The sequence below is a fragment of the Bufo gargarizans genome, chromosome 6, assembly GCF_014858855.1.
Source record: "Bufo gargarizans isolate SCDJY-AF-19 chromosome 6, ASM1485885v1, whole genome shotgun sequence".
NCBI lineage: Eukaryota > Metazoa > Chordata > Amphibia > Anura > Bufonidae > Bufo > Bufo gargarizans.
Window position 1 is genome coordinate 305,088,322 of NC_058085.1, and position 25,543 is coordinate 305,113,864.

The 25,543-nt window shown below is 40.7% G+C and overlaps 1 protein-coding gene across 3 annotated transcripts in view; it reads right to left on the bottom strand.

Moving 5' to 3' along the window:
* The window catches only part of PRKG1 (protein kinase cGMP-dependent 1), a 1,133,286-nt gene that overhangs the window by 12,628 nt on the left and 1,095,115 nt on the right, over window positions 1-25,543 (bottom strand). For all 3 annotated transcript variants that reach the window (XM_044296555.1, XM_044296554.1, XM_044296556.1), the window contains exons 11-16: window positions 14,810-14,949; window positions 13,556-13,645; window positions 9,492-9,633; window positions 8,930-9,093; window positions 7,816-7,938; window positions 4,095-4,157 (exon numbers count right to left, since the gene is read on the bottom strand). In XM_044296555.1, the coding sequence (XP_044152490.1) occupies window positions 4,095-4,157; window positions 7,816-7,938; window positions 8,930-9,093; window positions 9,492-9,633; window positions 13,556-13,645; window positions 14,810-14,949 (722 nt within the window). The remainder of the gene's footprint in view (window positions 1-4,094; window positions 4,158-7,815; window positions 7,939-8,929; window positions 9,094-9,491; window positions 9,634-13,555; window positions 13,646-14,809; window positions 14,950-25,543) is intronic.

Sequence of the window (25,543 nt, forward strand, 5' to 3'; positions counted from 1 at the left end):
CTCTAAACGAGCTATTAACCTAATCATTTGAATCAACTAATTAACTCTAAACACCTGCAAAAGATTCCTGAGGCTTTTAAAAACTCCCAGCCTGGTTCATTACTCAAAACCGCAATCATGGGTAAGACTGCCGACCTGACTGCTGTCCAGAAGGCCATCATTGACACCCTCAAGCAAGAGGGTAAGACACAGAAAGAAATTTCTGAACGAATAGGCTGTTCCCAGAGTGCTGTATCAAGGCACCTCAGTGGGAAGTCTGTGGGAAGGAAAAAGTGTGGCAGAAAACGCTGCACAACGAGAAGAGGTGACCGGACCCTGAGGAAGATTGTGGAGAAGGACCGATTCCAGACCTTGGGGGACCTGCGGAAGCAGTGGACTGAGTCTGGAGTAGAAACATCCAGAGCCACCGTGTACAGGCATGTGCAGGAAATGGGCTACAGGTGCCGCATTCCCCAGGTCAAGCCACTTTTGAACCAGAAACAGCGGCAGAAGCACCTGACCTGGGCTACAGAGAAGCAGCACTGGACTGTTGCTCAGTGGTCCAAAGTACTTTTTTCGGATGAAAGCAAATTTTGCATGTCATTCAGAAATCAAGGTGCCAGAGTCTGGAGGAAGACTGGGGAGAGGGAAATGCCAAAATGCCTGAAGTCCAGTGTCAAGTACCCACAGTCAGTGATGGTCTGGGGTGCCATGTCAGCTGCTGGTGTTGGTCCACTGTGTTTTATCAAGGGCAGGGTCAATGCAGCTAGCTATCAGGAGATTTTGGAGCACTTCATGCTTCCATCTGCTGAAAAGCTTTATGGAGATGAAGATTTCATTTTTCAGCACGACCTGGCACCTGCTCACAGTGCCAAAACCACTGGTAAATGGTTTACTGACCATGGTATTACTGTGCTCAATTGGCCTGCCAACTCTCCTGACCTGAACCCCATAGAGAATCTGTGGGATATTGGGAAGACAAAGTTGAGAGACGCAAGACCCAACACTCTGGATGAGCTTAAGGCCGCTATCGAAGCATCCTAGGCCTCCATAACACCTCAGCAGTGCCACAGGCTGATTGCCTCCATGCCACGCCACATTGAAGCAGTGATTTCTGCAAAAGGATTCCCGACCAAGTATTGAGTGCATAACTGATCATAATTATTTGAAGGTTGACTTTTTTTGTATTAAAAACACTTTTCTTTTATTGGTCAGATGAAATATGCTAATTTTTTTAGATAGGAGTTTTGGGGTTTTCATGAGCTGTATGCCAAAATCATCAATATTAAAACAATAAAAGGCTTGAACTACTTCAGTTGTGTGTAATGAATCTAAAATATATGAAAGTCTAATGTTTATCAGTACATTACAGAAAATAATGAACTTTATCACAATATGCTAATTTTTTGAGAATGACCTGTAGTTATACTAAAAGTAACACAGGTGGCACTAGACTGATCACTTTGTGTCACCCCTGGTACTGGATTCATATCTGAGGTAGTGATCAGTGATTATTTGGAGTAATATGTTACGAGCATCTAATTAGTAAGGGTTGAAAGTTAGAGCATTTCTGATTTGTGTGTTCCCTTGCAACAGTATCTTTCTTTTGGAGATAAAATGTGTAGAAGGGGATACAATGTTACTCTCTGGTACTCCTTGTATACGCAGTAAATACATGTTTAACCCTAGGCATGGCTGGCCGGGTTTCGGCTCTGATTAGCTTTTACTGAATACTAATATCATATATCATATAGGTAAACACTATGATCTTATAATGTCACTGAAAACTCTGATTTAGGCCTCTTTCACACTTGCGTTGTCCGGATCCGGCGTGTACTCCACTTACCGGAATTACACGCCGGATCCGGAAAAACGCAAGTGTACTGAAAGCATTTGAAGACGGATCCGTCTTCAAAATGCTTTCAGTGTTACTATGGCAGCCAGGACGCTATTAAAGTCCTGGTTGCCATAGTAGTAGTGGGGAGCGGGGGAGCAGTATACTTACCGCCCGTGTGGCTCCTGGGGCACTCCAGAATGACGTCAGAGCGCCCCATGCGCATGGATGACGTGCCATGCGATCACGTGATCCATGCGCTTGGGGCGCCCTGACGTCACTCTGGAGCGCCCCGGGAGCCGCACGGATGGTAAGTATGCTGCTCCCCCGCTCCCTGCTACACTTTACCATGGCTGCTAGGACTTTAGCGTCCCGGCAGCCATGGTAACCATTGAGAAAAAGCTAAACGTCGGATCCGGCAATGCGCCGAAACGACGTTTAGCTTAAGGCCGGATCCGGATCAATGCCTTTCAATGGGCATTCATTCCGGATCTGGCCTTCCGGCAAGTCTTCAGGATTTTTGGCCGGAGCAAAAAGCGCAGCATGCTGCGGTATTTTCTCCGGCCAAAAAACGTTCCGTTCCGGAACTGAAGACATCCTGATGCATCCTGAATGGATTTCTCTCCATTCAGAATGCATTAGGATAAAACTGATCAGGATTCTTCCAGCATAGAGCCCCGACGACGGAACTCTGTGCCGGAAGAAAAGAACGCAAGTGTGAAAGAGCCCTTAGGTGAGACCGGCCAGTTATTTAATGTGTATAAGACGTTTGACTGACCTTCATACAACAGAAACAAATAAGGATTGGACAAAAAAGGATTGGGTGTGTTAATTAATATCCCCAATCCTTTGTTTTAAAGGGAGGTAATCTGCCCCCAGAGGATTCAGACACCATCTTTTCTACCTCTCATCATTGTGAACACATGCACACTGGGCTGATTTGAGTGAGCATGTGCATAGTAGTGGTCAGAGGGTTTTCAGTTGGAAAAGCGTTTGGCTGGCACAGGGGCGTAACTACCATAGCGGCAGACATATGCGACTGCTATGGGGCCCAGGGCAAGAGGGGCCCAGTTGGGATCATCCTCTCTTCTACTGGAGGTGAAAACTTGGTCAGGACGCTACCCTCTAAAGAAACAACTGTTAGCAAATGGAAAACATGGCCCAAGGGTCACTGAAAGGGGTTTAGGTGGGAACCCTTCTGTTCTGTGAGGGGGACCTGGTTTGATCCTTGCTATGGGGCCCTTAATTCTCTATGTACGCCACTGGGCTGGCAGTCACTGGGCTGTATGGCCACATTCTACAGAAGACTCAAACCATTTGAAACTATTCAGAGATTTCTCTGATGCAACATTCTAAGTAAAAGTCCATTACAATTAATACCAATATGCTTAGAAGAATGGAGTATTTTTAAAACTTTGTATTCATAGAATTTTTAGCTATATTTCTTTTTCATTTCAGCATGACTTTGTTAATGAAAATTACATATAACATACTGTCCATCTGGAGCAGTGAACCCAAATGAAAAAAATCTCCTATATAGACTATATAGATAGGTAATCCATTGTCAGTTAACTTCTGCTGTGAGGGGGGAATGTTATAAGGAAGGAAATCCTATGTTACTGGCAATCAACTTTGATGTTGGGCTAGTCATAAGGTTGTCATCCTGGCAGTCCCCTGGTGATCACCCTTAACCCCTACACAGGAATCTGGCCTTAGCTGCAGGGGAGTTACTAGGCGCTACCTCATGGAATATTCCTGATAGCACAGAGCACCAGGGGATCAGGTAATACATGCAGTCAGGACGAAGAGGTCAAGGCGGGCAAAATTTGTGCAAATCCGTGAAACAGTCCAGAGGTCAGAACAGGTGGCTCAGGGTCCGAATGGATCAGGTCAGACATCAGAGAATCAGGATCCACTATTTAATTATCACCACCTTCTCTGGCCTTAGTGACGGTCTGACTGAAAAAAAAAAAAAAATTGTGGGACAATCTGCCAGACTATCTGCCAGACTAAAAGTCCAAACAAAGGAGAAGTTAAAACGCCAGGGCAGAAAGCTGAATACATGGAGAAAATAATTTACTGAAAACCATAAGTAGTTTTTGGGTAAAAGTTAATATTTATCTATAAATTGTTATATATGATAAATTAATAAACAAAGTAGTAGTACATGCAATATGGTGAAGGCTTTCATACAGTCATTTGACATAACTATGATCCTGAATTTACTTACTCATTATTTTACAGTTCAAATAAATTGGTGTCATTATTGTCAGTCACTCACTTGTGCTTTTGGATATCTTTCACTCCATTTTTCAAGTTTCCTAATCTTTCTGACGGATTGTCCCTAGTAGAGAAAAGATTGTAAAAGAGAAACTTTAATTAAAAGAAGTATAAACAGTGGTGCTTGAAAGTTTGTGAATCCTTCTGAATTTTCCAAATTTCTGTATAAATTTGACCCAAAACCGCACCAGATTTTCACATGAAGACCAGAAAAAGATAATCAAATCAAACAAATGACTCAAAAATAATGTACTTTGAAATTTATTTATTGAGGAAAATGATCTAATATCATATGTTTGTGCATTAAAATTGCCGCATTGACGGATTCGTTGTTCTGGTCCGCGCATGCGCAGACCTTTAAATCTGTGGAAAAAAAAAAAATACTGGATCTGTTTTTCCGGATGACACTGGAGAGACGAATCCGGTATTTCAATGCATTTGTCAGACGGATCCGCATCCGGATCCGTCTGACAAATGCCATCTGTTTGCGTCCATCGCCGCCGCAAGTGTAAAAAGTAGCCTTACAAAACCATCTCTAAAGAGTTTGGACTAAACCAATCGACAGACAGACTATTTGCAAATGAAGGAAATTTGAGAATATTATTATCCTCCATAGGAGTGGTCAATCAGCAAAGATCACTCCAAGACCAAGGCATATAAGAGACTGCGAGGTCCCAAAGGACATCTAGGTAACCTCTAAGCAACTAAAGGTAATGCTAATGTTCACCACCTGGAGTACAAAATGGCATGCATGACAGGATTTCTAGGAGAAAGCCGATGCTCTCCAAAAAGAACATTAGTCCCCATCTGCAGATTGCCAAAGATCACCTGGAAAAGCCAGAAGGCTATTGGAATAATGTTGGCAGATTCAGATTCGTCCTGCTTTGGATGAATCTATAGCTTTGCGATTGTTCCACTAAACATCATGAGTTCCCGATTGCCGTTGGTGTATTATACAGTACGGGATCCTCTGTGCCTGCATTAAGATGTGAGTCTTGTGCATGCGCTGTTATTGTAAGCAGTGGCACATACCAAACTGTATTACACCACAAATACAAATCCAGATTTGTTATGGATTGCGGCACAACCAACTAATCCGTATTATAGTAAAAGTAAAGATTCACATACTTTTACCACTTACAGACATGTGATATTGGATCAATTTCCTCAATAAATAAATGACCAGGTTTAATATTTGTGACTCACTTGTTTGATTTAGTTATCTTTCTCTACTTTTAGGCTACTTTCACACTTGTGGCAGGACGGATCCGACAGGCTGTTCACCCTGTCGGATCCATCCTTCCGCTTTTTCGCTGTGCCGCCGGACCGCCGCTCCGTCCCCATTGACTATAACGGAGACAAGGGTGGAGCTCTGGCGCAGCACAGCAGTGCACAGCGAAAGGCCGCCGGACTAAAAGTCCTGCATGTCCGACTTTTTAGTCCGGTGGCTTCTTACCACGAACTGCCGTACTGCGCCAGAGCTCTGACCCGTCCCTATTATAGTCAATAGGGATGGATCGGCGGTCCGGCGGCACGGCGAAATAGCGAAATGACGGATCCAACAGGGTGAACAGCCTGCCGGATCCGTCCTACCGCAAGTGTGAAAGTACCCTTAGGACTTCTGTAAAAATCTGATGTCGTTTTAGGTTACATTTTTGCAGAAATATAGAAAATTCTGAAGCGTTCACAAACTTGTAACTGTATGTTGCATTCTAAATACAAAAATTTGAAGCAATAGGACTATGTATCAGAGCTTCATGATAGTATAGCTGTTGCTGTATTTCTATTAGCAGTGACACAAAAAACCAGAAGAGGGCAGCACACTCCACGAAAGAAAGGGTAAAGCAGAATGTAAAACTAGGAAAGCTAGTAATGTAAAGACTGCCTGGGATCAGTACAATGGATGATTTTATCTGCTAAAACGTAAAATATTCTGCAGTAATATCTAGTAGTTAAAGCTATAAAATCAGCTCCATATTTGAACTCCATGGTTGATAAATTATGCATGAGAAGAGAATGCATCTGGAAGCCTGTGGATACTCTGGAAATCTGGACTATTCTGTACTATACTATAGTAATTAGGGTTGAGCAAATCGGGTTCAGGTTGCTGTATCCAAACCTGATACTTTTAAAAACTACATTCAGAATATGGACTTCGTGCCTCATTAACTAAGTAATTTAACAATAAACAAAGTGACATGTGATAGAGGGCAACATCAAGTAAGTCTTGCAAAATTTGCAGAAACTTCAGAAAAGACCTCCACGGGGGACATACATTTTCAAGTAGGAGCCCATATTTTGAATGCAGTTAAGAGAATCGGGTTTGGATACAGCAATCCGAACCCAATTTGCACAACTCCTAGTGATATATACACCGGCAGCGGTAATCAAAAACATGTATACTCTTCACAAATATTACCATTTTTTCTGCAACATTGATGAACTTTGGCAGAAATCTAGAGAGGTCTGTGTTGCACCTCAGTCAGTCTCTAGTTTATTAGGGATGTGACTAAGTTCTACTCCAGAAAGAAGTGCGACTTATAGGTAGCTACCCATTTGTAGTTACAGGGGGCTATAGGTGGCACTAGAGAGAGTTTTCTTTCTTCTGGAAGAGAGCCAAGAGAGCTTTGCATTACCTGTAAGACTCCTTATGCAAGCTTTATATTCCCCAGGATAGTCAGTGTTCCCCAAGAACACTGATGGTGCCATTTTGTGGCAGGGTTGTCTGCTTTTAAATAGTACTTGATTGAGATTCACACTTTACTTCTCCTAGGCAATTTATAATTTCAGGCAAAAATTCCTGCATTCACTCGGGAAGCTATCTGATGGTCCTCATGAAAACTCATACTAATTGTTCATTAGGGTTGGACAGCCAGTTATCTTGCTCGAGTTCCTCCTCTGGATCACAGTGTCTGCAATTCTTCCACAGATTACATCTCAGTCATCTAATCACAGATACTCAATGACTGTCTAAGCTGCTCTCATAAAACTCGCTTACACCACCAAGGATGTTATCCTTATTAACCCCTTCACTATCCTAGCCCACCTTGGATATTATTGATGGTCGTTTCCCGAGAGGTAAAAGCCCAACAGGTTATGTTGGTGGAAAGGGGCAAATTGAGTGACAAAAGCAAGTTCTTACATTACTAGTGAAGGGCAAGAGTCTTTTCCCGACTATACTTCAAAAGAACAATCATTTTGTAACAAACTTACCTGTCCAGGCCCCAGAGGTGAGATCTCCGGTTTTGGTTCAACTGCGTCGTAAAAGACCTGCTGCGAAGCTATTAGCAACAGGATGCAATTCTCTGTTTCTCCACACAACGGGTGTGTGCTGGAGGAGATTAGCAGTGGGTTTATTGCTCGGCTGTTCTATTCCTGTGTGCTATGTTCTGGCTAATGGAGCGTTGAGTCATGACCTATCAGTTTCTGATCCTGGGAATCGGTGCTCTATTTAAACCACTTCCTGACCAGATACCATTGCCAATGATAGGTATTCACTCCCTGGCTGTGCTCCCAGTTCTGTTCTGCGTGCGTTTGGATTGCTTACTGCATTGACCTCGGCTTGCCTTGCAGTGCAAGCCCCAGGCAAAGACAGCGGGCTAGGTTCCAGTTAGGGCTCACTGTCTGTGTGTTCCTGCCTATTTGTGCAGACACTTTTCTAGAGTTTTACAGACAATTTCACATCTTTCTGTTCATGTTCTTAAAAGTGCTTTTATTCTCACCTGCATAGTTTTTTTATTAGATTAGCAGCATTTTTGGTAATCTTCTTTGGAAATTCAATCATGTCGATTCCTCTCAGTATGATGTTGTAAGTCTTCATAGGATCTGGACCTGAGAATGGGGGGCTGGAAAGGGAAATTATACAATTAATGAAATAGAAATCTCATTACTTTTATTGCGATGAAGAAGCAAGTGATGTTCCTTGTAGGAATATTAATGGAAATTGCATCTCTCTCTGTTCACTGGAATGACATTTATTTAAGCATATTATTTATACAGGACAAGCAGAATATTGAGTGTTTTACATAATTAGGGCATGGTAATTAGAGTTTTATGGGTCAGATTATATGAGAATTGTGTTGTAAAGTCTGAAATTGGGTTTGAGTTCGGTAATGTGTGCCCTCGCAAACCTTACAATTGATTTTCCTATCATCTCTACTACTTCTATGTGCAGAATATGAGTTACATTAAAGAGATATATGGATGAATAGTATATAACACTCCATCAGCGATAAACTTTAAAGAGACTGTCTACTTAAGACAACTCCTTTTTATTCTACAGGACCACCGGTTGACTTGTCACAATGGTACCTCCTTCTGGAAACCCTGCCATTGACATTTTTATTGGAAGACCCTTTTAGCCAGATGTGCATTAGATGGGTCCACCAAGAGTCTTCTTTTGCATCTGACTAGAGGACTTCCCCTAACCCCTCTGTGCTGTCTACTCTGGACACACATAATAATGTACAGCTATAGATAATAGCTATAAAATAATGGACTATGTAGTCTGATGAGGGCTTAAAAGTAATTTCTAAGAATGTACAGTGCTTGCAAGGCATAATAAAATCTCTTCACATGCATAATGCAATATCTTAGCTTCAGAAATCTGGAACTCACTATATAGGGTCAAATTAAGTGTTGTCCACCATTAGTCCTTGCTTCGCTCAAGTACTATATTAAGGTTTCGAGCATGACTCTATTACGCCCTTATGAATTAAGCATTAACCTACATGACCATTGCCAAGTCTAGTTCCAGCCAGCACCATAATCAAAGTGACAAGGACATAAATCTTCCACAACTTGCTTTTACTATTTTTATCACAGCGATTCTCATACCTGCCAGTCAAAAGTTCATACATTAAGATTCCCAGTGACCAGTAGTCTGCTGAAATGTCATGACCTTTGTTCAAGATGATCTCTGGAGCTACATATTCAGGGGTTCCACAAAAGGTCCATGTTTTCTTACCAAAGCCTATTTTCTTTGCAAAGCCAAAGTCAACCTGTGATAGAATAAGAATATCATCAAAGCCAAGCAGTTGGCAGCATGTTTGCCTTCACACAAAAGCTAAGCCATCTGTAGATGATATTTCTTCAGTCCATATTTATGACACAAAGTCCTAAAAGGGTAGAAATCCATGAGCAGAACATAATAAACCAGGGATTGTTCATTCTAAATGTAATTGGAGTCCTGCACAGTGACATCTGTTCAGTCCATAGCCTCAAGATAAACTTTGTATGTTAACATTTTAGGGAACATTTGGAACCCAGCAATATACACAATGAGCTGACGTGTCCCAATGTCTTTACGAACAGAGTGGAACTTCATAAGAAATGACTGCCTTTTCAGATTCCCATATTAACACCTGTACAATATTAGCATTAGCTTCTTTCTACGTACCAGCTTTGCATAACCTCGGTGGTCCAGAATAAGGTTCTCTGGTTTGAGATCCCTATAAATAATCCCTTTGGAATGCAGATAAGCAAAGGCCTCAACTACACAAGCCGTATAAAACCTTGTTGTCGAATCTTCAAATGAACCTCTGGAAGAAAAACCATGTGATCAGTAATATTTCTTGAATATGTGCAGCATAGATATAACTGGAATCACGGTCACAATGTCCAGTAGACTTTCACATTCAACGCAATTGCTGTTGAATGACCTTAGTGCGGCGGAGCCGACTGCCTAAGGTGTCAACACAATTCAGTACAATGATCAAATATGTATACAATGAGAAAATAATTATGCAATGGAGAAGGATATGATGAACAGGGTCTTCAAACTGCCAGCATGCTATAGACGTCGAAATAAAAATACGAATAGTAACATTGTATTGCATGAGGAACCTTTCTATGTAAGAACTTTAAGCTGTTGATGAAGGGTTCCACACAAAAAATAAAAATGGCCATATATATAGCTAAATTAGAAGTTTGAGCAATTTGTTAATTATGTTGCTGTGTTACTCACAGAGATATTGTCACTTTTCTGTTTTGTTCATTTTTGTAAAAGTAAACAGGAAGTGAAGGCATATTGGTTTATCATTAGTGATGAGCACATTTCTTGAAATTCTATTAGGCTGAATAGGTTGAGCAATTCAATTCAGGTCCGAATAAATTTGACCGGAATCAAATGTGCTCCATTTGCCATGAAGAGTTGTGGATGACATTCTGATGTCACCTAGGACTGTATGCAACTCATTTTAAGCTCTTTAATGTCAAGCTAGCTTTAGTAATCTAAAACTGACAGTGACAGCTACGCAGATGAAACGTCAATGCTTTTCAGGCTACACTAGATTTTTGTCAAAACGTTTTGACGAAGGGCTAGTGTACCCTGAAACGCATCAACATTTTATCTGATCCTGAAGAAATAAAGAATCCAGTTTTATGTACGTAAAGTATTTATGTGCGGAGTATCTTTTTGTATCTCAGTTGGGGTTCCTTCTCATTTCGTCACGCCGGACTACAAGTGTCTGTGAGGCCCCTTCTCAGTGGAGCTGATGGAGGTGATTACCTATTTGTTACAGTTCAGTGTTAGGATCCTTCTATATACAGATTATCCAGCTTGTTATTGGATAATGAAGCCCGCGCCTCTGGTTTTTAACACTCTCAGATGTCGTTGTGACATTTCATCATGGCATCTGAGTGGTTAAATGTCCAGGTCAGCATTACTGCAGATCGTGGACATTGGCCTCTGGTGCCTGCTGTATGAAACAGCAGGTACCCGGTTGCTATGGCACCCACTCCACTCCAGAGCGGGCACCATCTTTAAAGACCCGACATTCGCCGTACATTTAAAGTGGATGTGGAAAAGGGGTTAATGGTCACATGACCAAATGTATATAGGACAGAGCTTTCTTGCTGCACAGACATTGGAGCTCGTGTAGGTACTTTGGGGTTGTGTATGCCTCCAAGCGGCCGGGTGAGGGTGGGTCTAGTGGTGTGCAGTGCAGTCCTGGGGTACATTCTGTATGATGCTGTAGCTTTTTGTGAGGGAGGAAACTCCTTCCAGCAGATCTGTGTGAGGAGCTTTACGGGGTGTAAATCTGTGAGGGAGGGTCGGACTCGACCGAATGGAACTGTGTTGCTAGTACATTATTACAAGATATGGGACCCAACAACTAAGAAGGCAATATTTTTTAAACATATAGTACAGTTAGTAGTGAAGTATATGTAAGGTATGAAAAATATAATGCAACCCCATTCTAATCTTTTTTTTTTACAGAGCCCCAGTGTTACCCCTGTTGTGTGCATCATATCACCTTTTTAATTCCTCTGTTGTGACATCACCACATTATTCCTGTTTGCATTATATCGACATGTGACATCATTATACTGTATGTTTGTTTGTTTTTGACTGTGCTGTAAAGAAACAGGCACATTGTGACATTTTGTGTTGTTCCTATGCTATGCAATGTAGTGTTCTTTATGCCTGTACTGTGACATCACTGTATAATTCCTGAGTTGCATTGTGACATTACTGTGTGTCCTTTTTCCCAGTACTGTGACATCACTGTGTGCATTATCCCTGTGCTTTAGGTAGACTAATACTGACCCTTTCTGAACTTTCAGATGGAAGTGGTCATGATAAAGTGGGGGCCCCTACCAATTTTTTTCCATGTATATTTGTTACGCCCAAGGCTATAATTCTACATCTGTACAACATAAGTTTCTCATTGAGTTACCCAACTTTTCATATAGAATAAACTGTAAAATGGCGATCAAAGTGGACATCTAACCTGATGACTTTTAACATAATTAAATGACCCTGTATACACACATAGCCTTATTATGACTTTTAATATCTGTAAGTAATTAAAATAAGAAGGTAATGTGTCACTATCTGCAATCAAATCAAAAGTTTGGCAAATGATAATGTAAATGGGATTTTCACATCTGACTAGCCTAAAACCTAAATCTACTCAAAACTTCAAAAGTCACATATGACTACATTACACTCCACCATCTCTGCTCTCCCTATGAGAGGGGCCTAGGAAGCTTAGAGATATGAGTCCTAATTATTATAAGTTTTATGATAGACGAGAAAATGCAATGGTTCCACAAGGACACGAGTTCACTTAAACTTATGGATGAATTGCAAGATGACACAAGGGTAACTAAAGATATACATATATAAAATGCAACACACCCATCCATTGTTTTGTGTGTTAACCAGCATGTACAGCAATGGGCAATGTATTTTTTCATCATAAAGAGAAATAAAATTCATTGCTTTAGGACCTTTCATTTTAGTTAAGATCTGCTCCAGCCTGCATACATGCTGGTCATGCCACACAATAAGAACAGACATAGCAAAAGAAAGTTCATACTTATAGACATTTTGAGTTACTCCTGGTGTTGTTTTGCTGCTCATTGGTAGTCATACGATAGTAATTGATGGGAAGAAGAGCAAAATGCAAAGAAAAGTAATGTAATATCTTCAAGCACAAGAAGCAGATTGCAATACATTGCTATTGGACAGAGATGAATGGGTTTCTGATCTCCACATTTCAAGCAATATTCCAATGTTTTTGCTGTTCCTATCCCCCATAAAAAAGTAAAAACACAACCATGGAGGAGGTGAATGTTTCAGCATTCCCAGCAGATAGAAGGGTTCTAGCTCAACGATTGCTCTCCATCTTTATTTTCTTGGTATCAGCTGAAATGCTGAGCTTCTTGGCAGTATCCACAAAATGTATTTCTTAGGAGTCTCTGCTCGACTATGGCGTAAAGTCAAAGTCAATGTAAAATGTCTTATCAATGTGCATATAGTTGTTATCTTCTGTCCTCAATTATTATAATTTTTTTTTATCTCAAATGGCACATTGGAGGAAAGGTAATAAGTGGCTGTGGCTATTTCTGTTCACCATTCATCATGCCCAAAGTACAGTATTTTCAACATCACGTAGGATAGATTGCCCTAAAGTGTATAGGTTTCACAATTGTTCACAAGGCCAATAAAGTAGCTTTGGTATAGATAACTATTAACTACTGCTACATGCCATTTGCTGCCATCAAGTCAAATGGAAACCATACACACCAATCTTTCATAGGTTTTTGTGCACAATTCTCCCAAAGGTGGACATGTTAATGAATTTTGAGAATATCAAACATGGTCCTTTGTTCCTCTGGAAAACCACACAATAAATCTGTGCCACATTAACATGCATATGTCTGGCAACAGTAGATTTCTCAAAGATGCCATACAACAATGCAAAGCAATTATAGTTTCATGACATTGATTCACATTTCAAAACAAAATGTAATCTCAACCCATCATGAAATTAGGGATATGCAGACATAAATCACATTTCAGCTATTTATACTACTACTTTCTCATAATTACAAATTACAAGCTTGAAGTTTAGGGATAACAGGGCACATATGAGTGGCCTGGCTGAATAGTATTGCCCAAGACGTCCAGAATTGTTGGTTTATAACTCGCGCACAAGTACACAAAATACATACCTGTCCCTGAGAATAGTCCAAAGCTCTCCACCTAGACAGGCTTCCATCAGCATATACAAATACTTGCTGTCCTTAAATGTTCGGTATAACCTGTAATAGGGAACATCTTGTTATCTACTTATAAGGACATCGGACTATCAGACAGTGAGTTATTGCATTGACCTGACGTTGCCTGTTACAAGGTCAACATGATTGTGTAGAAAAGCATGTTCTATCTTCCAGTTATGTCGAAGACTGTCAAAAATGGAAGCTTGTTCCATCACCATGCTATAGTGTTATATTGGTCATTAGTGTTGAATCTAAGCATGTGAAGTGGAATTCAATCCGAAGTTTAGAAAAAATTTGAATTGCAACTAATCCAAATTTCCTTGCCCTTCATGGTAATTAATATTTTTTTTTCCGTAAAATGGGGTACACATATTACCAAGTGAAAGAAGCCCGGGAATGCAAGGTCACTCATAATGCCGTGCAGATAGCCAATCACACTAGGGACAGTGTTGCTAAAAGCTTTTAATTGTGGAATATTGGATAGGGAGAGTGTGGGGACAGTGCAGGAAGAGTGTAGGGAGATTGTAAGGAGAGTTTTTACACACTGTAGGGAGAGCAGGGATTTTAATCTGAAGTTGAAGGGATCCATAGGAGACAGCACAGTTTGCATCATCCCATGTGTATGGCACACAGCTATCTAATTGAACAGTGTCATCCTTGTTTAATATAAGCAATTCTATTAGGCCTTTATTCTCAAATTGGGTTGAATACGTTGTCTAATTTTTCTGTTATTGGGATGTCCACCTTGTTTAATAGATAAGCAATTATATCATGCCTTCATTCTCAAATTGGGGTGAATAAGCTGTCTTGTTCTACTGTTATTGGGGTGTTCACCTTGTTGATTAGATAAGCAATTCTATTAGGCCTTAATTCTCAAACTGGGGTTAATAAGCTTTTTAATGTCATTGTTATTGGGGTGTCCACATTGTTTTTAGGCCTTGATTCTCTAATTGGGGTGAATAACCTGTCTACTTCTACTGTTATTGGGGTGTCCACCTTTAACTACCAAAAAGGACCAGCTAATGTATGCATGTTGCTGCAATGCACAGTGATGTACACCGAGATACACTCTCCCTGCTGGCTGGGATATAGCTGATTTAATGTGTTCGTGACAAATTTATTGTAAATTTCTTGAAAAAAATTCAGCAAAGTGTCAGAATTGAATTTTTCAAAACTTTGCTCATCTCTGTTGGTCACATATCTTACCTTACAATGAAGTCAGAGTGAGCACCTTGCATTATCTGTTTCTCTGATCGAATGTGTTCCTGTTGCCTTGTGTCCACTATATGCCTCTTTTTAAGGATCTTCATTGCAAATGTTTTGGATTCTTCACTTTTCAGCTGTACCTATGAGGGGGAACAGAACATATAAGATAATAGTGAATTCTACGTCCTTTCAGATCATACACAGAGAAATGGAGAGTTAAAACGTGTTATTAAATATGTTGAAACAGAACGTAAATGGGGTGGATCACATTTGCTTCTTTATACATTAACACATATTTTTTGAAGGTAGAATCCCTGGCAAATCCACAACAAAATGTTTCAGTGGGAACAAGCCTAATCCGCCCTTACAAAGTATAATCTTATACAGGGTTCATTCACTACCAGCCACCTGGCCAGACTAATCTGAGAGTCATCTGTCCCATGACTGTGGCATGCTGGAATCTGTCCATACTAGTGCGTTGAGGAACAGCATGTCTGGTACCCTTCTGAAGTCCTGTAGAACATACTTGAGAAGTGTAAAGAAAGTCTGGGACTAAAACATTGCTGGGCACATGGGTACATTTTCTAAGAAATATAAAATGCTCTGCTGGTAATTTCTCAAAACACAAACATATCAAAACGATGCTAGGTAGTAGTACCCATGAGTGAATGCTAGAAAAGCAGTACACATTAGTGATGAGCTGCAGGGACAATATTCATATTCGCGATATTTTGCAAATATGTTGTAGAATATTCGTCATATATTTGCAAATTTGAGAATTCGAGATTATATTCTTTATTGCTACATTGGCAATGTAATATTTGCATAATGCGCGAAAAATACAGGCGTGGGTCACTTATGCTACATTTTTCAAGCTGTTGTAAGTTTCCTGAGACTGGAGAAAATGGTTGGCACGGCAGAACATTAAAATAGCTTTATATGCAGATAGAGTGCTCCAATATATTTACACTTGTGAATTTCGGCAATTAATGATGCGCATATTTTTTCGCAATACGTGCAACTTGTGACATCACAGCACTATGTCTACCTTACACTGCCTAACACCCTGCACTGGAACCTATCAGCTACACTATAGATCAATCTAACCTACACTGACTATCTCCTCCTAACTGTCTGAATTATATATATAAGTTAACTGTCTAATGTAATACAACAAAGCACAGAGCACAGCAGTCACACTGCTGTCTCTTTCATAACTGCAATAAACGTTAGAAAATGGCTGCTAGGAAGGTTCTTATATAGTAAGGGGTAGGCAACGTTCCTATTGGTTGCTAGGGATGTTGCTAGGCTGTGACAAAGCCTTCTCACTGGCCCACAAGCTATAAGAAGGGAGGGATGATCACCTGATGTGTACTGTGTTAAAAAAAAAAAAAAATGAATATTTTATTTTACGAATATATAGCGCTATATTCTAAATAGTCGCAAATTCTCAAAGTGCCGATATTCGCGATTAAAAGTCGTTATTTGAATATTCGCGCTCAACAGTAGTACACATGAGTAAATGTTAGGTAAGTAGTACAGATGATTAAATGCTAAGTAGGCAGTACATATGATTAAATGCTAGGTAAGAAGTACACATGACTACATTTTAGGTAAGAGGTATGCATGAGTAAATGCCAGGTAGGCAGTACACATGGGTAAATGTTAGGTAAGCAGTACATGTCAGTAAATGCTAGGTAAGAAGTACACATAAGTAAATCCTAGGTAGGCAGTACATATGAGTAAATGCTAGGTAAGGTTGGGTCAAAGTTTTCTGCCTTTGTTTGACATATACATACGTTAGAAAAATAAGCATACAAAAATGCAGCATACCACGTTCTTGTATCCTGCACAATCTGGTTAAAAAAAACAATACTTTTTTTACAATGGTAAAAAAATTATATATATACGTTTTTGTTTTTTTTGTACAATGGAACTCTATAGTGAACAGATGCCACTGTATTGGTATCAGCTAACATATATGTCTTTTGTATACATTAAATGGATGGGAAAAACGTGATGTGAATCCAGCCTAAGAAGTACACATGAGTAAGTGTTAGGTAAGTAGCACACATGAGTAAATGTAAGGTTAGCAGTACACATGAGTAAATGTTAGGTGAGTAGTGCACATGAGTAAGTGTTAGGTAAGTAGCACACATGAGTAAATGCTAGGTGAGTAGCACACATGAGTAAATTTTAGGTAAGTAGCACACATGAGTAAATGCTAGGTGAGTAGTGCATATGAGTAAGTGTTAGGTAAGTAGCACACATGAGTAAATGTAAGGTTAGCATTACACTTGAGTAAATGTTAGGTGAGTAGTGCACATGAGTAAATGTTAGGTAAGTAGCACACATGAGTAAATGTAAGGTTAGCATTACACTTGAGCAAATGTTAGGTGAGTAGTGCACATGAGTAAATGTTAGGTAAGTAGCACACATGAGTAAATGCTAGGTGAGTAGTGCACATGAGTACATGTTAGGTAAGTAGCACACATGAGTAAATGCTAGGTGAGTAGTGCACATGAGTACATGTTAGGTTAGTAGCATGTATGAGTAAATACTAGGTTAGCAGCAGTACACATGGGTAAATGTTAGGCAAGTAGTACACATAAGTAAATGCAAATGTAAATAGTACACATCAGTAAATGCTAGATAAGTAGCACACATGAGTAAATCTAGGTTAGCAGTGCACATGAGTAAATACTAGATAACTAGTACACAACAGTAAATGATTGATAAGTATTAAAATAAGAGAGTGAAGTTTAAAAAAAAATATTTTGGCAACCGAAGTTAGCCAAGAAATTTGCTTTGTTATGAATTAATTTGTCATAAATTGCTTTGCCTCAGGGTATGGCCACACAGAGCGGCTGTGCTGCGGGTGGGTTGTGGCCATGCTGTGGTAAAGAACCACGCGGCCAATTAGCCTGCAGCTGCCTTTCATTTAATAACGAAGACCACACTGTACAGTTCTTCTTCATTGTTAATGGCCGCACGGCAGCTTTAAACAGGGGCTGTTGCTCATATGGGGTTTGGCTGGTTAGGTGGGGGGACATTATAAATATTATTGCTGTTCTTGCCTACAATCTCCTGCACGGTTATTTGAAGTAAACACTTCACCAACCCCTGCCCTACAGGTGGGAGCCTTTCTTCTGCCATCTGCTTTTCTTCCTTTTCCACAACATCTGATATCCATGAGAATATGTCATCAGGAACATCCAGCTCCTCCTCTCTCTGCATCTTGCGGACTTTTCTAAACATTGGAGACTTTGAAGGATGATTTGGATGAAGTAAATCCAGCAAAAGATGAGGATGGGCATTATTAAGACCTGTCCTCCCCCCCCCCTAGGGGTGCAGACTGGATGGTATTGGTTGGCACACTGGCATTGGAATAATAAAGGCTTCCATCTTATTGGTATTGAATTACATTTATAGCTGATGGTAGGAATAAGTAAATGTAGGAATAAATAAAACTAATGCAGCTTAAGTCTCCCTGCACTCTCCCTGCACTCTCCCTGCACTCTCCCTCTTCAATATTCTTCTATTTATCTTCTTCTATTTTTTTTTTTTTTATTGTGTTCAATAATTTAGACAGGTACAATAGCATGGGTGATACATATTTTTTCATTTTCCATTGAGATATAAATGGAAATATAAATAACAGACAATACAAAAACAGCTGAGAAATCCCACCAATTCATTCCACCATCTCCTTCGAAAAATGCTGTACATAAGAACATTGCCAGATGCAATGCATCAAATCTGTCCTCTCTAATCTACATTTTGGGCATGCCCTAAGATGTTCAGGATTGTCGGTCTTACTAGGAAAATTAAATGCATATATTGCTGAATGCAATAAGCGATAGTGGGATTCCCTCCACCTCTCACATGGAACTGCTTTACATACCCTATTCCACCCCTTCAGGATGTCTTCAGTTGCTATTTTAATCTTTCATTTCTTTTCCTACTTTTTGAACAAGGTGGCCTCATATTTTTTGCCTCCTGCTTTCTCTGATATATGTATGAGAGAGACTGTTTGGTGTTTGCAGGGCCCAATGAGTTTACCAGAGAGATATTACTACATTCTGTGGTGAGATCTAGTAGTCTTTGTCGGCAGAAATGAATTGCCTGATGCTATGACAGAAATTGTGTCTTGCTAAGATTATATTTACAACACATTTCAGAGAATGTAAGATATCTACCCTCCAAAGTCTGTAGGAGATCTAGAAAAGTGTTTATTACTTCCTGTCTCCATTTTTCAAGCATTTTGTTTTGCATCCATTGAGGAAATTCTGGGTGTTGCCAAAGTCCTATTACTCTCGAGGCTAGAAAAGGCCTCTTACTCAGTTTACATGTCTCCCTCCAAGCTATCATGGTGTCTCTGATAATAATCAAGGATTTTAAGTGAGCTGGCAAAGCACATCTCCTCGTACAGGGATGCCAGGTGTTCTAGTGAATAGTTGGAGTAATGGTGGGTATGATGCACCCAATCGATGCAATGTCTAAATAAACAGGAAATATTGTAAAGTCTCAGGTTGGGTATATTTAGGCCCCCCTTGCTTCTAGGCAACATATGTTTAGTCAAAGATATTCGTGATCTTTTCCCTGACCACAAAAAAACTGAAAAGGTCGATTGGAGCTCCTTGATATCTGAGTGTTTCAGCAACATTGGTATCATTTGGAGAGGGTAGAGCAATTTTGGGAAACATACCATCTTAAATCTGTAAAGAATAAATCAAGGCAACTGGACGTACTGTAGATTTCTTGAAAACGTTTCACACCTTCTTCCAACGAGCTTTCTCATTTCTGAGTGATTGTACAAAAATTCTGGGAATAAATATGTAACTGAATCCACATCTGGTAATTATACCCAGCATGGGGTCAAAGGTGTTGATTCCATTATCCTAATTGGAGTCAGTAGGTGATAAAGACTTCCCAGAAAAAGGTGTCAAGACAGCATTGTATGTGGCAGACAATAGGTGTCTAACCCCCCCCCCCCCACCTCTATTCAAGCTTGGCTTCTCCATTTTTACGTAGATGGCCTCCTTTACGCCTCGTTTGTACCAATCGACCTCCTTATCCAAAACACGTACTTGTCTGTCTTCAAAGGTGTGACCTGTTCCTTTTAGATGTAAGTACACGGCTGAATCTTGACCAGAGGTTTTGGCTCTTCTATGCTGAGCCACACGCTGATGTAGTTGTTGTTTTGTTTCGCCAATATACAGTTCTGAGCATTCCTCATTGCACTGGACTGCGTACACAATGTTGTCCATCTTGTGTTTAGGCGTTGGGTCTTTGGGGTGAACCAGTTGTTGCCTCAGTGTGTTGCTGGGTTTAAAGCAAACAGGAATGTGATGTTTATTAAAAATCCTTTTGAGTTTCTCAGACACCCCAGCTACATATGGGATAACCATATTCTTGCGTCTGTCATGCTTCTCGCCCTCACTGGTAGTCTTGGTGGTCTTTCTTCTCCTTCCTTCTGTTTTGACAAAGGCACAAACTGGATACCCACAAGTTTTAAGTGCCCCTCTGAGGTGTTTGAGTTCCTTCGCCTTGGCATCTGTGCTGGTGGGGATTTTCTCTGCCCGGTGGTGTAGAGTCTGGATGACTCCCAGTTTGTGGTCTAGAGGATGGTGGGAATCAAATAGCAGGTACTGGTCTGTGTGTGTTGGTTTTTGATAGACCTCTATTCCCAGCTTCCTTCCCTCTTCCACTGTTATAAGACAGTCCAGAAACACCAGTTTGTTGTTCTGCATATCTTCCCGCGTGAAATTGTTGTTATGATCCACTGAGTCGATGTGGTCGGTGAAAGCCTGTAACTCTTGTTTATGAATTTTAACCCAAGTGTCATCCACATATCTGAACCAATGACTCGGTGTAATTCCCTTGAAAGTGGTCAGGGCTTTCCTTTCTACTTCCTCCAAATACAGGTTCGCTACTATAGGCGAGACTGGCGATCCCATAGCACAGTTGCCTTGATTTATTCTTTACAGATATACCATGACCTGGATAAATGAGAACCTTCACAGACATACCATCTTAAGTAAGTGGCATCTACCTGCTGGGGACAATGGAAGATGTTGCCATCTCCGTAGGTCTTTGGTTATTGCTTTAAATAATGGGATATAGTTCAGCTTATACAGGGAACTGGGTATTTTCCCTATTTTGATACCTAGGTAGGTGATATGCGAGTTTGCCACTGGGATTTGGCTACACAAAGGTAATAACTCACATTTGTCAGTGTTAACCTTAAATCCTGAAGCTGGCCCAAAAGATTGCAAAAGCTCTAGTACTTATTATTCATTTTCAGCAACACTGTTGCATATGAGCGTTTTCCATGTCTCTCCCTATGCTCAGCTCACAGGACAATGGTTGAGACAGCACGGGATGAGGGTTTTATAGGGCTGTGACACCACAGGGGCTGGCTATCTGCAGATCCTGCGCTTCTTACTTTCAAAAACTGATTTGTTCCCACAAAGCGTGAGGAAATTCTGATTCGTTGTGAATGGAAGTTTTCCTAAACTTCGGACTGAATTCCGCTTCGAGTGCTTAGCTGAACACTGATTAAAATGAGTACTGTAAATGCTAGGTAAGTATTAAACATGAGTAAATGCTAGGTAGGTGGTGCACATAAATGCATGCCAGGTCAATAGTACACTATTACATGCGTACGTTAGTAGTACAGTAGTAAACACGAACACTGCTAGTTTATCAGTACATATAAATACTAGGTAAGTAGTGCCCATAAGTCCTGGAAATGTTTTGATGTGACTATGTAAGATGATGGAACTCCGTTTCCTCCCAGGGTAAAGCTGTTGCTCAGTTTATGCATATTTTATGCTGCACTGTATTTTTAATCTACTTAGGGTGAGATCAGATGCTGCGACCTGGTCATGCTCACCCACAGCAGCCAATAGACGCACAATTTTGTGGTAAAATTGTGCAGCCATTGGCCATCCTGGGTTGGCATGGCATGTCCCACATGTAGCCCACCACATTATATGTTACTTGTAAATTTGTTGTAGCACATGCAGCAAATGATGTTGGTTGGTATAGGTTGGTTTCCCTTATTAAGTTGAGCACTGATTGAGTTCCGTTCTGTCTCGGAATGACAAAAGCAAAGAACAGCCCCAGGTGTCATTACTGAGGGGAGACAGTTCAATTAGATGAGGGCATTCCTTTTAAGGGAGCCCTGTGCCTTTTGTGGGAGACAATCCCCTGTTGTGAGCATGGCAGGAGCAGTGATGCAGCAAGGACTGCAAAACTGAAGAAATGGACCGAGAGGAAGAGCCAGTCATATAGCTGCCAAGAGAGGCCAGATAAGGACTCTGAATTCAGCACAGTTCAAGCGAATTGCTCTGAGCCCCAACATTTGGTGCAAGGAGGAGGAGACGCCAGTGTCTCTCCTTCTCCCTGACAACAGCGCTGTCCAATCGTAGCGGAAAAAACCTCCCTGGCTCTGAGCTCTGCGCTGCGATTGGACAGCACTGCTGTCAGGGAGAAGGAGAGACACTGGCATCTCCTCCTACTTGCACCAAATTTTGAGAAATTACCGGGGGCCAAAGTGGGCGAATGGACCGGCACCCAGTAATAATAGTAAGTGCACTTAGATCCCTGGGCGCCGCTCTATGTAGCCTGCTACTTAGTTCATATTCTTTGGACCCATGAAAGGTCCTCTTTAAGCCTCATTCACTTGTCAGTGTTTGGTCAGTGATTTCCATCAGTGATTGTGATTTTGGCTCAAAATCACTGATGGAGATCGCTAACCAAAACACTGAGGTGTAAATGAGGCATGGCTAGAATGGCTTCAAAAAAAGACTTAATGTATAAATCTATTTGTGTAAGAGTAGAGGTACTGTAAGCATCACAAAGAAGAACCAACTAGTATTTTAAGACTTGTCTTTGAATACTGTGGTTATTCACTGCATATATCATGGGGCAACACAGATACTGATACTTTTCTGCACTTTTTCTGGATTCCTGGACATAGTTTTTTCTTTCCATTACTACCTAAGGTGACCCAGGCCAATACTGGGAGCAAAGTGCAAGGTGCACAATCTGCAGTCTAAATCATTATTAGTAAGGCTGGTATTACATTTACTGGTCTTGCAGTCTTCTTTGAGTCAAACACAGGAGTGGATGCAAATAATCCCGAAATATTCCTTTCTTTACAGTTTTGTTTAGTTTTGGATCCATTCCTGGCTTTGACTTAATGGGACTGTGATGGAGTCCCCTGCAGACGGTAAAGATGACATAGTGGTGGACCAACGCTGTGACCCCTTCATTCTCAGGAATAGTTAGGGTTCCAGAGTAAACCAACACTGCAGCCCCGTTCATTCTCAAGATCAGTGAGGGTTCAGGAGCTCAGGTTTATATGCCATCGCATTATTTGGTCAGAAAGCCATAATAACGAGAAACTGTCACCATCATCTTGCACTATTATCTGTTGTAAACCTTGACTAATAGTGCTGATACGGAGCCCAAATCTCAATTTTTTTCTACTGTTTCCCTGCTGCCAGTGCTCCAAGCTGCACTGAAGTACACAGTCAGGACTGTTGTGTTGTGCCAGCATAGTGGAGAGGACTCATGTTTAGATGCACAGAAGTCCCCACAATGCTTTCCACTGCAGCTATAAGCACTAAAGAGTGGGGGAGCTGCGGGGCAGAAGGAAGATAGAAAATAGTGATCTGGACTCTTTATCTGCAGTACTAGTCATGAAGTACTGCAGGTAAAAGTCCAAGATCATGGTGATAGGTTCCATGCCATTGTGGGTTCAGTCATAGTTGTCATTGTTGATAGACTAGATCAGTGATTCCCAACCAGTGTGCCTCCAGCTGTTGCAAAACTACAACTCCCAGCATGCCCGGCCAGACTTTGGCTGTGTGGGCATGCTGGGAGTTGTAGTTTTGCAACAGCTGGAGGCACACTGGTTGGGAAACACTGGACTAGATGTTTCTATTGGGTCCAAAGCCTAATAATGCAACCAGCTTTTCTAAACCAATTTATTTGTAAGATTTATCAATCCTTTGCTGCTTACTTAGGGTTCCATGACAGAATCTATGAAAACACCTGACATTGGATTAGTTGCAGCAAAGTATGTTGTCACCAAAGCTCATTGCTTCTTATCTTGTCTGACCTTTTACATTTCTAGGTTTTATTTATGTCTACAAGACGGGGAAGCACCCAAGTTAAGACTTCAGGGTATAATACTGAACAAGTGTTACATGATGCCGAGGATTTCCCTTGGGTCATGTCTTTAAAATAGAATGGCCACACATCTAAGATCTCTTCTTTCAAGTCTTAAGTAAGATGCTGCCTGGAACAGGATATTACTGAACTGGAGATGTTATCCTTAGTGCCAATCTCGAAAAGATCCTGCAAGGTTGCTAAATGAAATGTATTCTTATCACCTCACCTCAACTAAGAAGAGGTAGCAATTTTGTGAGCTAAATCTATATATACATACAGGTGAAACTCGAAAAATTAGAATATCGTGCAAAAGTCCATTTATTTCAGTAATGCAAATTAAAAGGAATTTCATTAATGCAGCTTAAAATTAGAATTTTGTGAAAAAGTTCAATATTCTAGGCTCAAAGTGTCACGCTCTAGTCAGCTAAATAATTCATACCCCCTGAGCAAAGGGGACCTCAAAATTGTGACTTTGGGGTTTCATAAGCTATAAGCCATAATCATCCAAATTATAACAAATAAAGGCTTGGAATATCTCGCTCTGCATGTAATGAGTCTATCTCATATGTCAGTTTCACCTTTTAAGTTGCATTACTGAAATAAATGAACATTGCACAATATTAAATTTTTGGAGTTTCACCAGTATATACCCTATTAAATCATAGGAAGTATGTTACACATGGAGTAAGAGGTGACATGAATAAAAAAGTTGGCCTTGGACTTGTATTATTAGTACCCTGCCTCTTAATTCTGGTGCCACGCTTATAAAATGGCCATACACTAGCAGCCTGTTGCTGTTGGTGACCACTCTGTGAAAAGTTGCATGGGCTATCTAACACAAAGAGCAAACAATTCCCTAGGCCTGGGGTACCCAACTCAGCTGTCTGGACCATGCATGTCCCACTTTTAATTGTATCTGCATCCCCAGGACACAGATACAGTTGAATATGATGGTAAAACATGAAGCCTGCTGAGCAGCAGATAGTAAGAGTGGAGCAGACCCTCTACACTTTCTACATCGAGGGAAAGTGGGTGAGGTGAGTATTTAAATTGGAGGCAATATAGAGCATTACTAAATGGGGGAAACCTAAGGGGACATCACTTTGTGAGGATGGCACTTAAGGGGGCATGATTGTTTTGGAGCTACATAAAGGGGTTATTCTAAAATTTATATTGATGACCTATCCTCTGGGTCTATACCCAGGACCCTCAATCAGCTTTTAGAAGAGGCTGGTACGCAGTGAGAGTAGCAGCCTCTTTCTACAGCAGGAATCAGCAACCTCCCGAACTCCAGCTGTTCAGAAACTACAACTCCTAGAATCCTCCTTTCACTTCTATGGGAGTTACAAGAAATGCCAAAAATGTGTGCATGCTGGGAGTTGTAGTTTCTCAGCAGTTGGTGTGCCAAAGGGTGTCGATCCCTGTCCTAGGCCATGTACAGTAATGTAACCATACATCATTCACATGGCCTTTTTGCAGCTCATAAACAACCAATAAATACTTCCCTTTTTACTGTATCAATGACCCAATATCACCATTATTGGAACC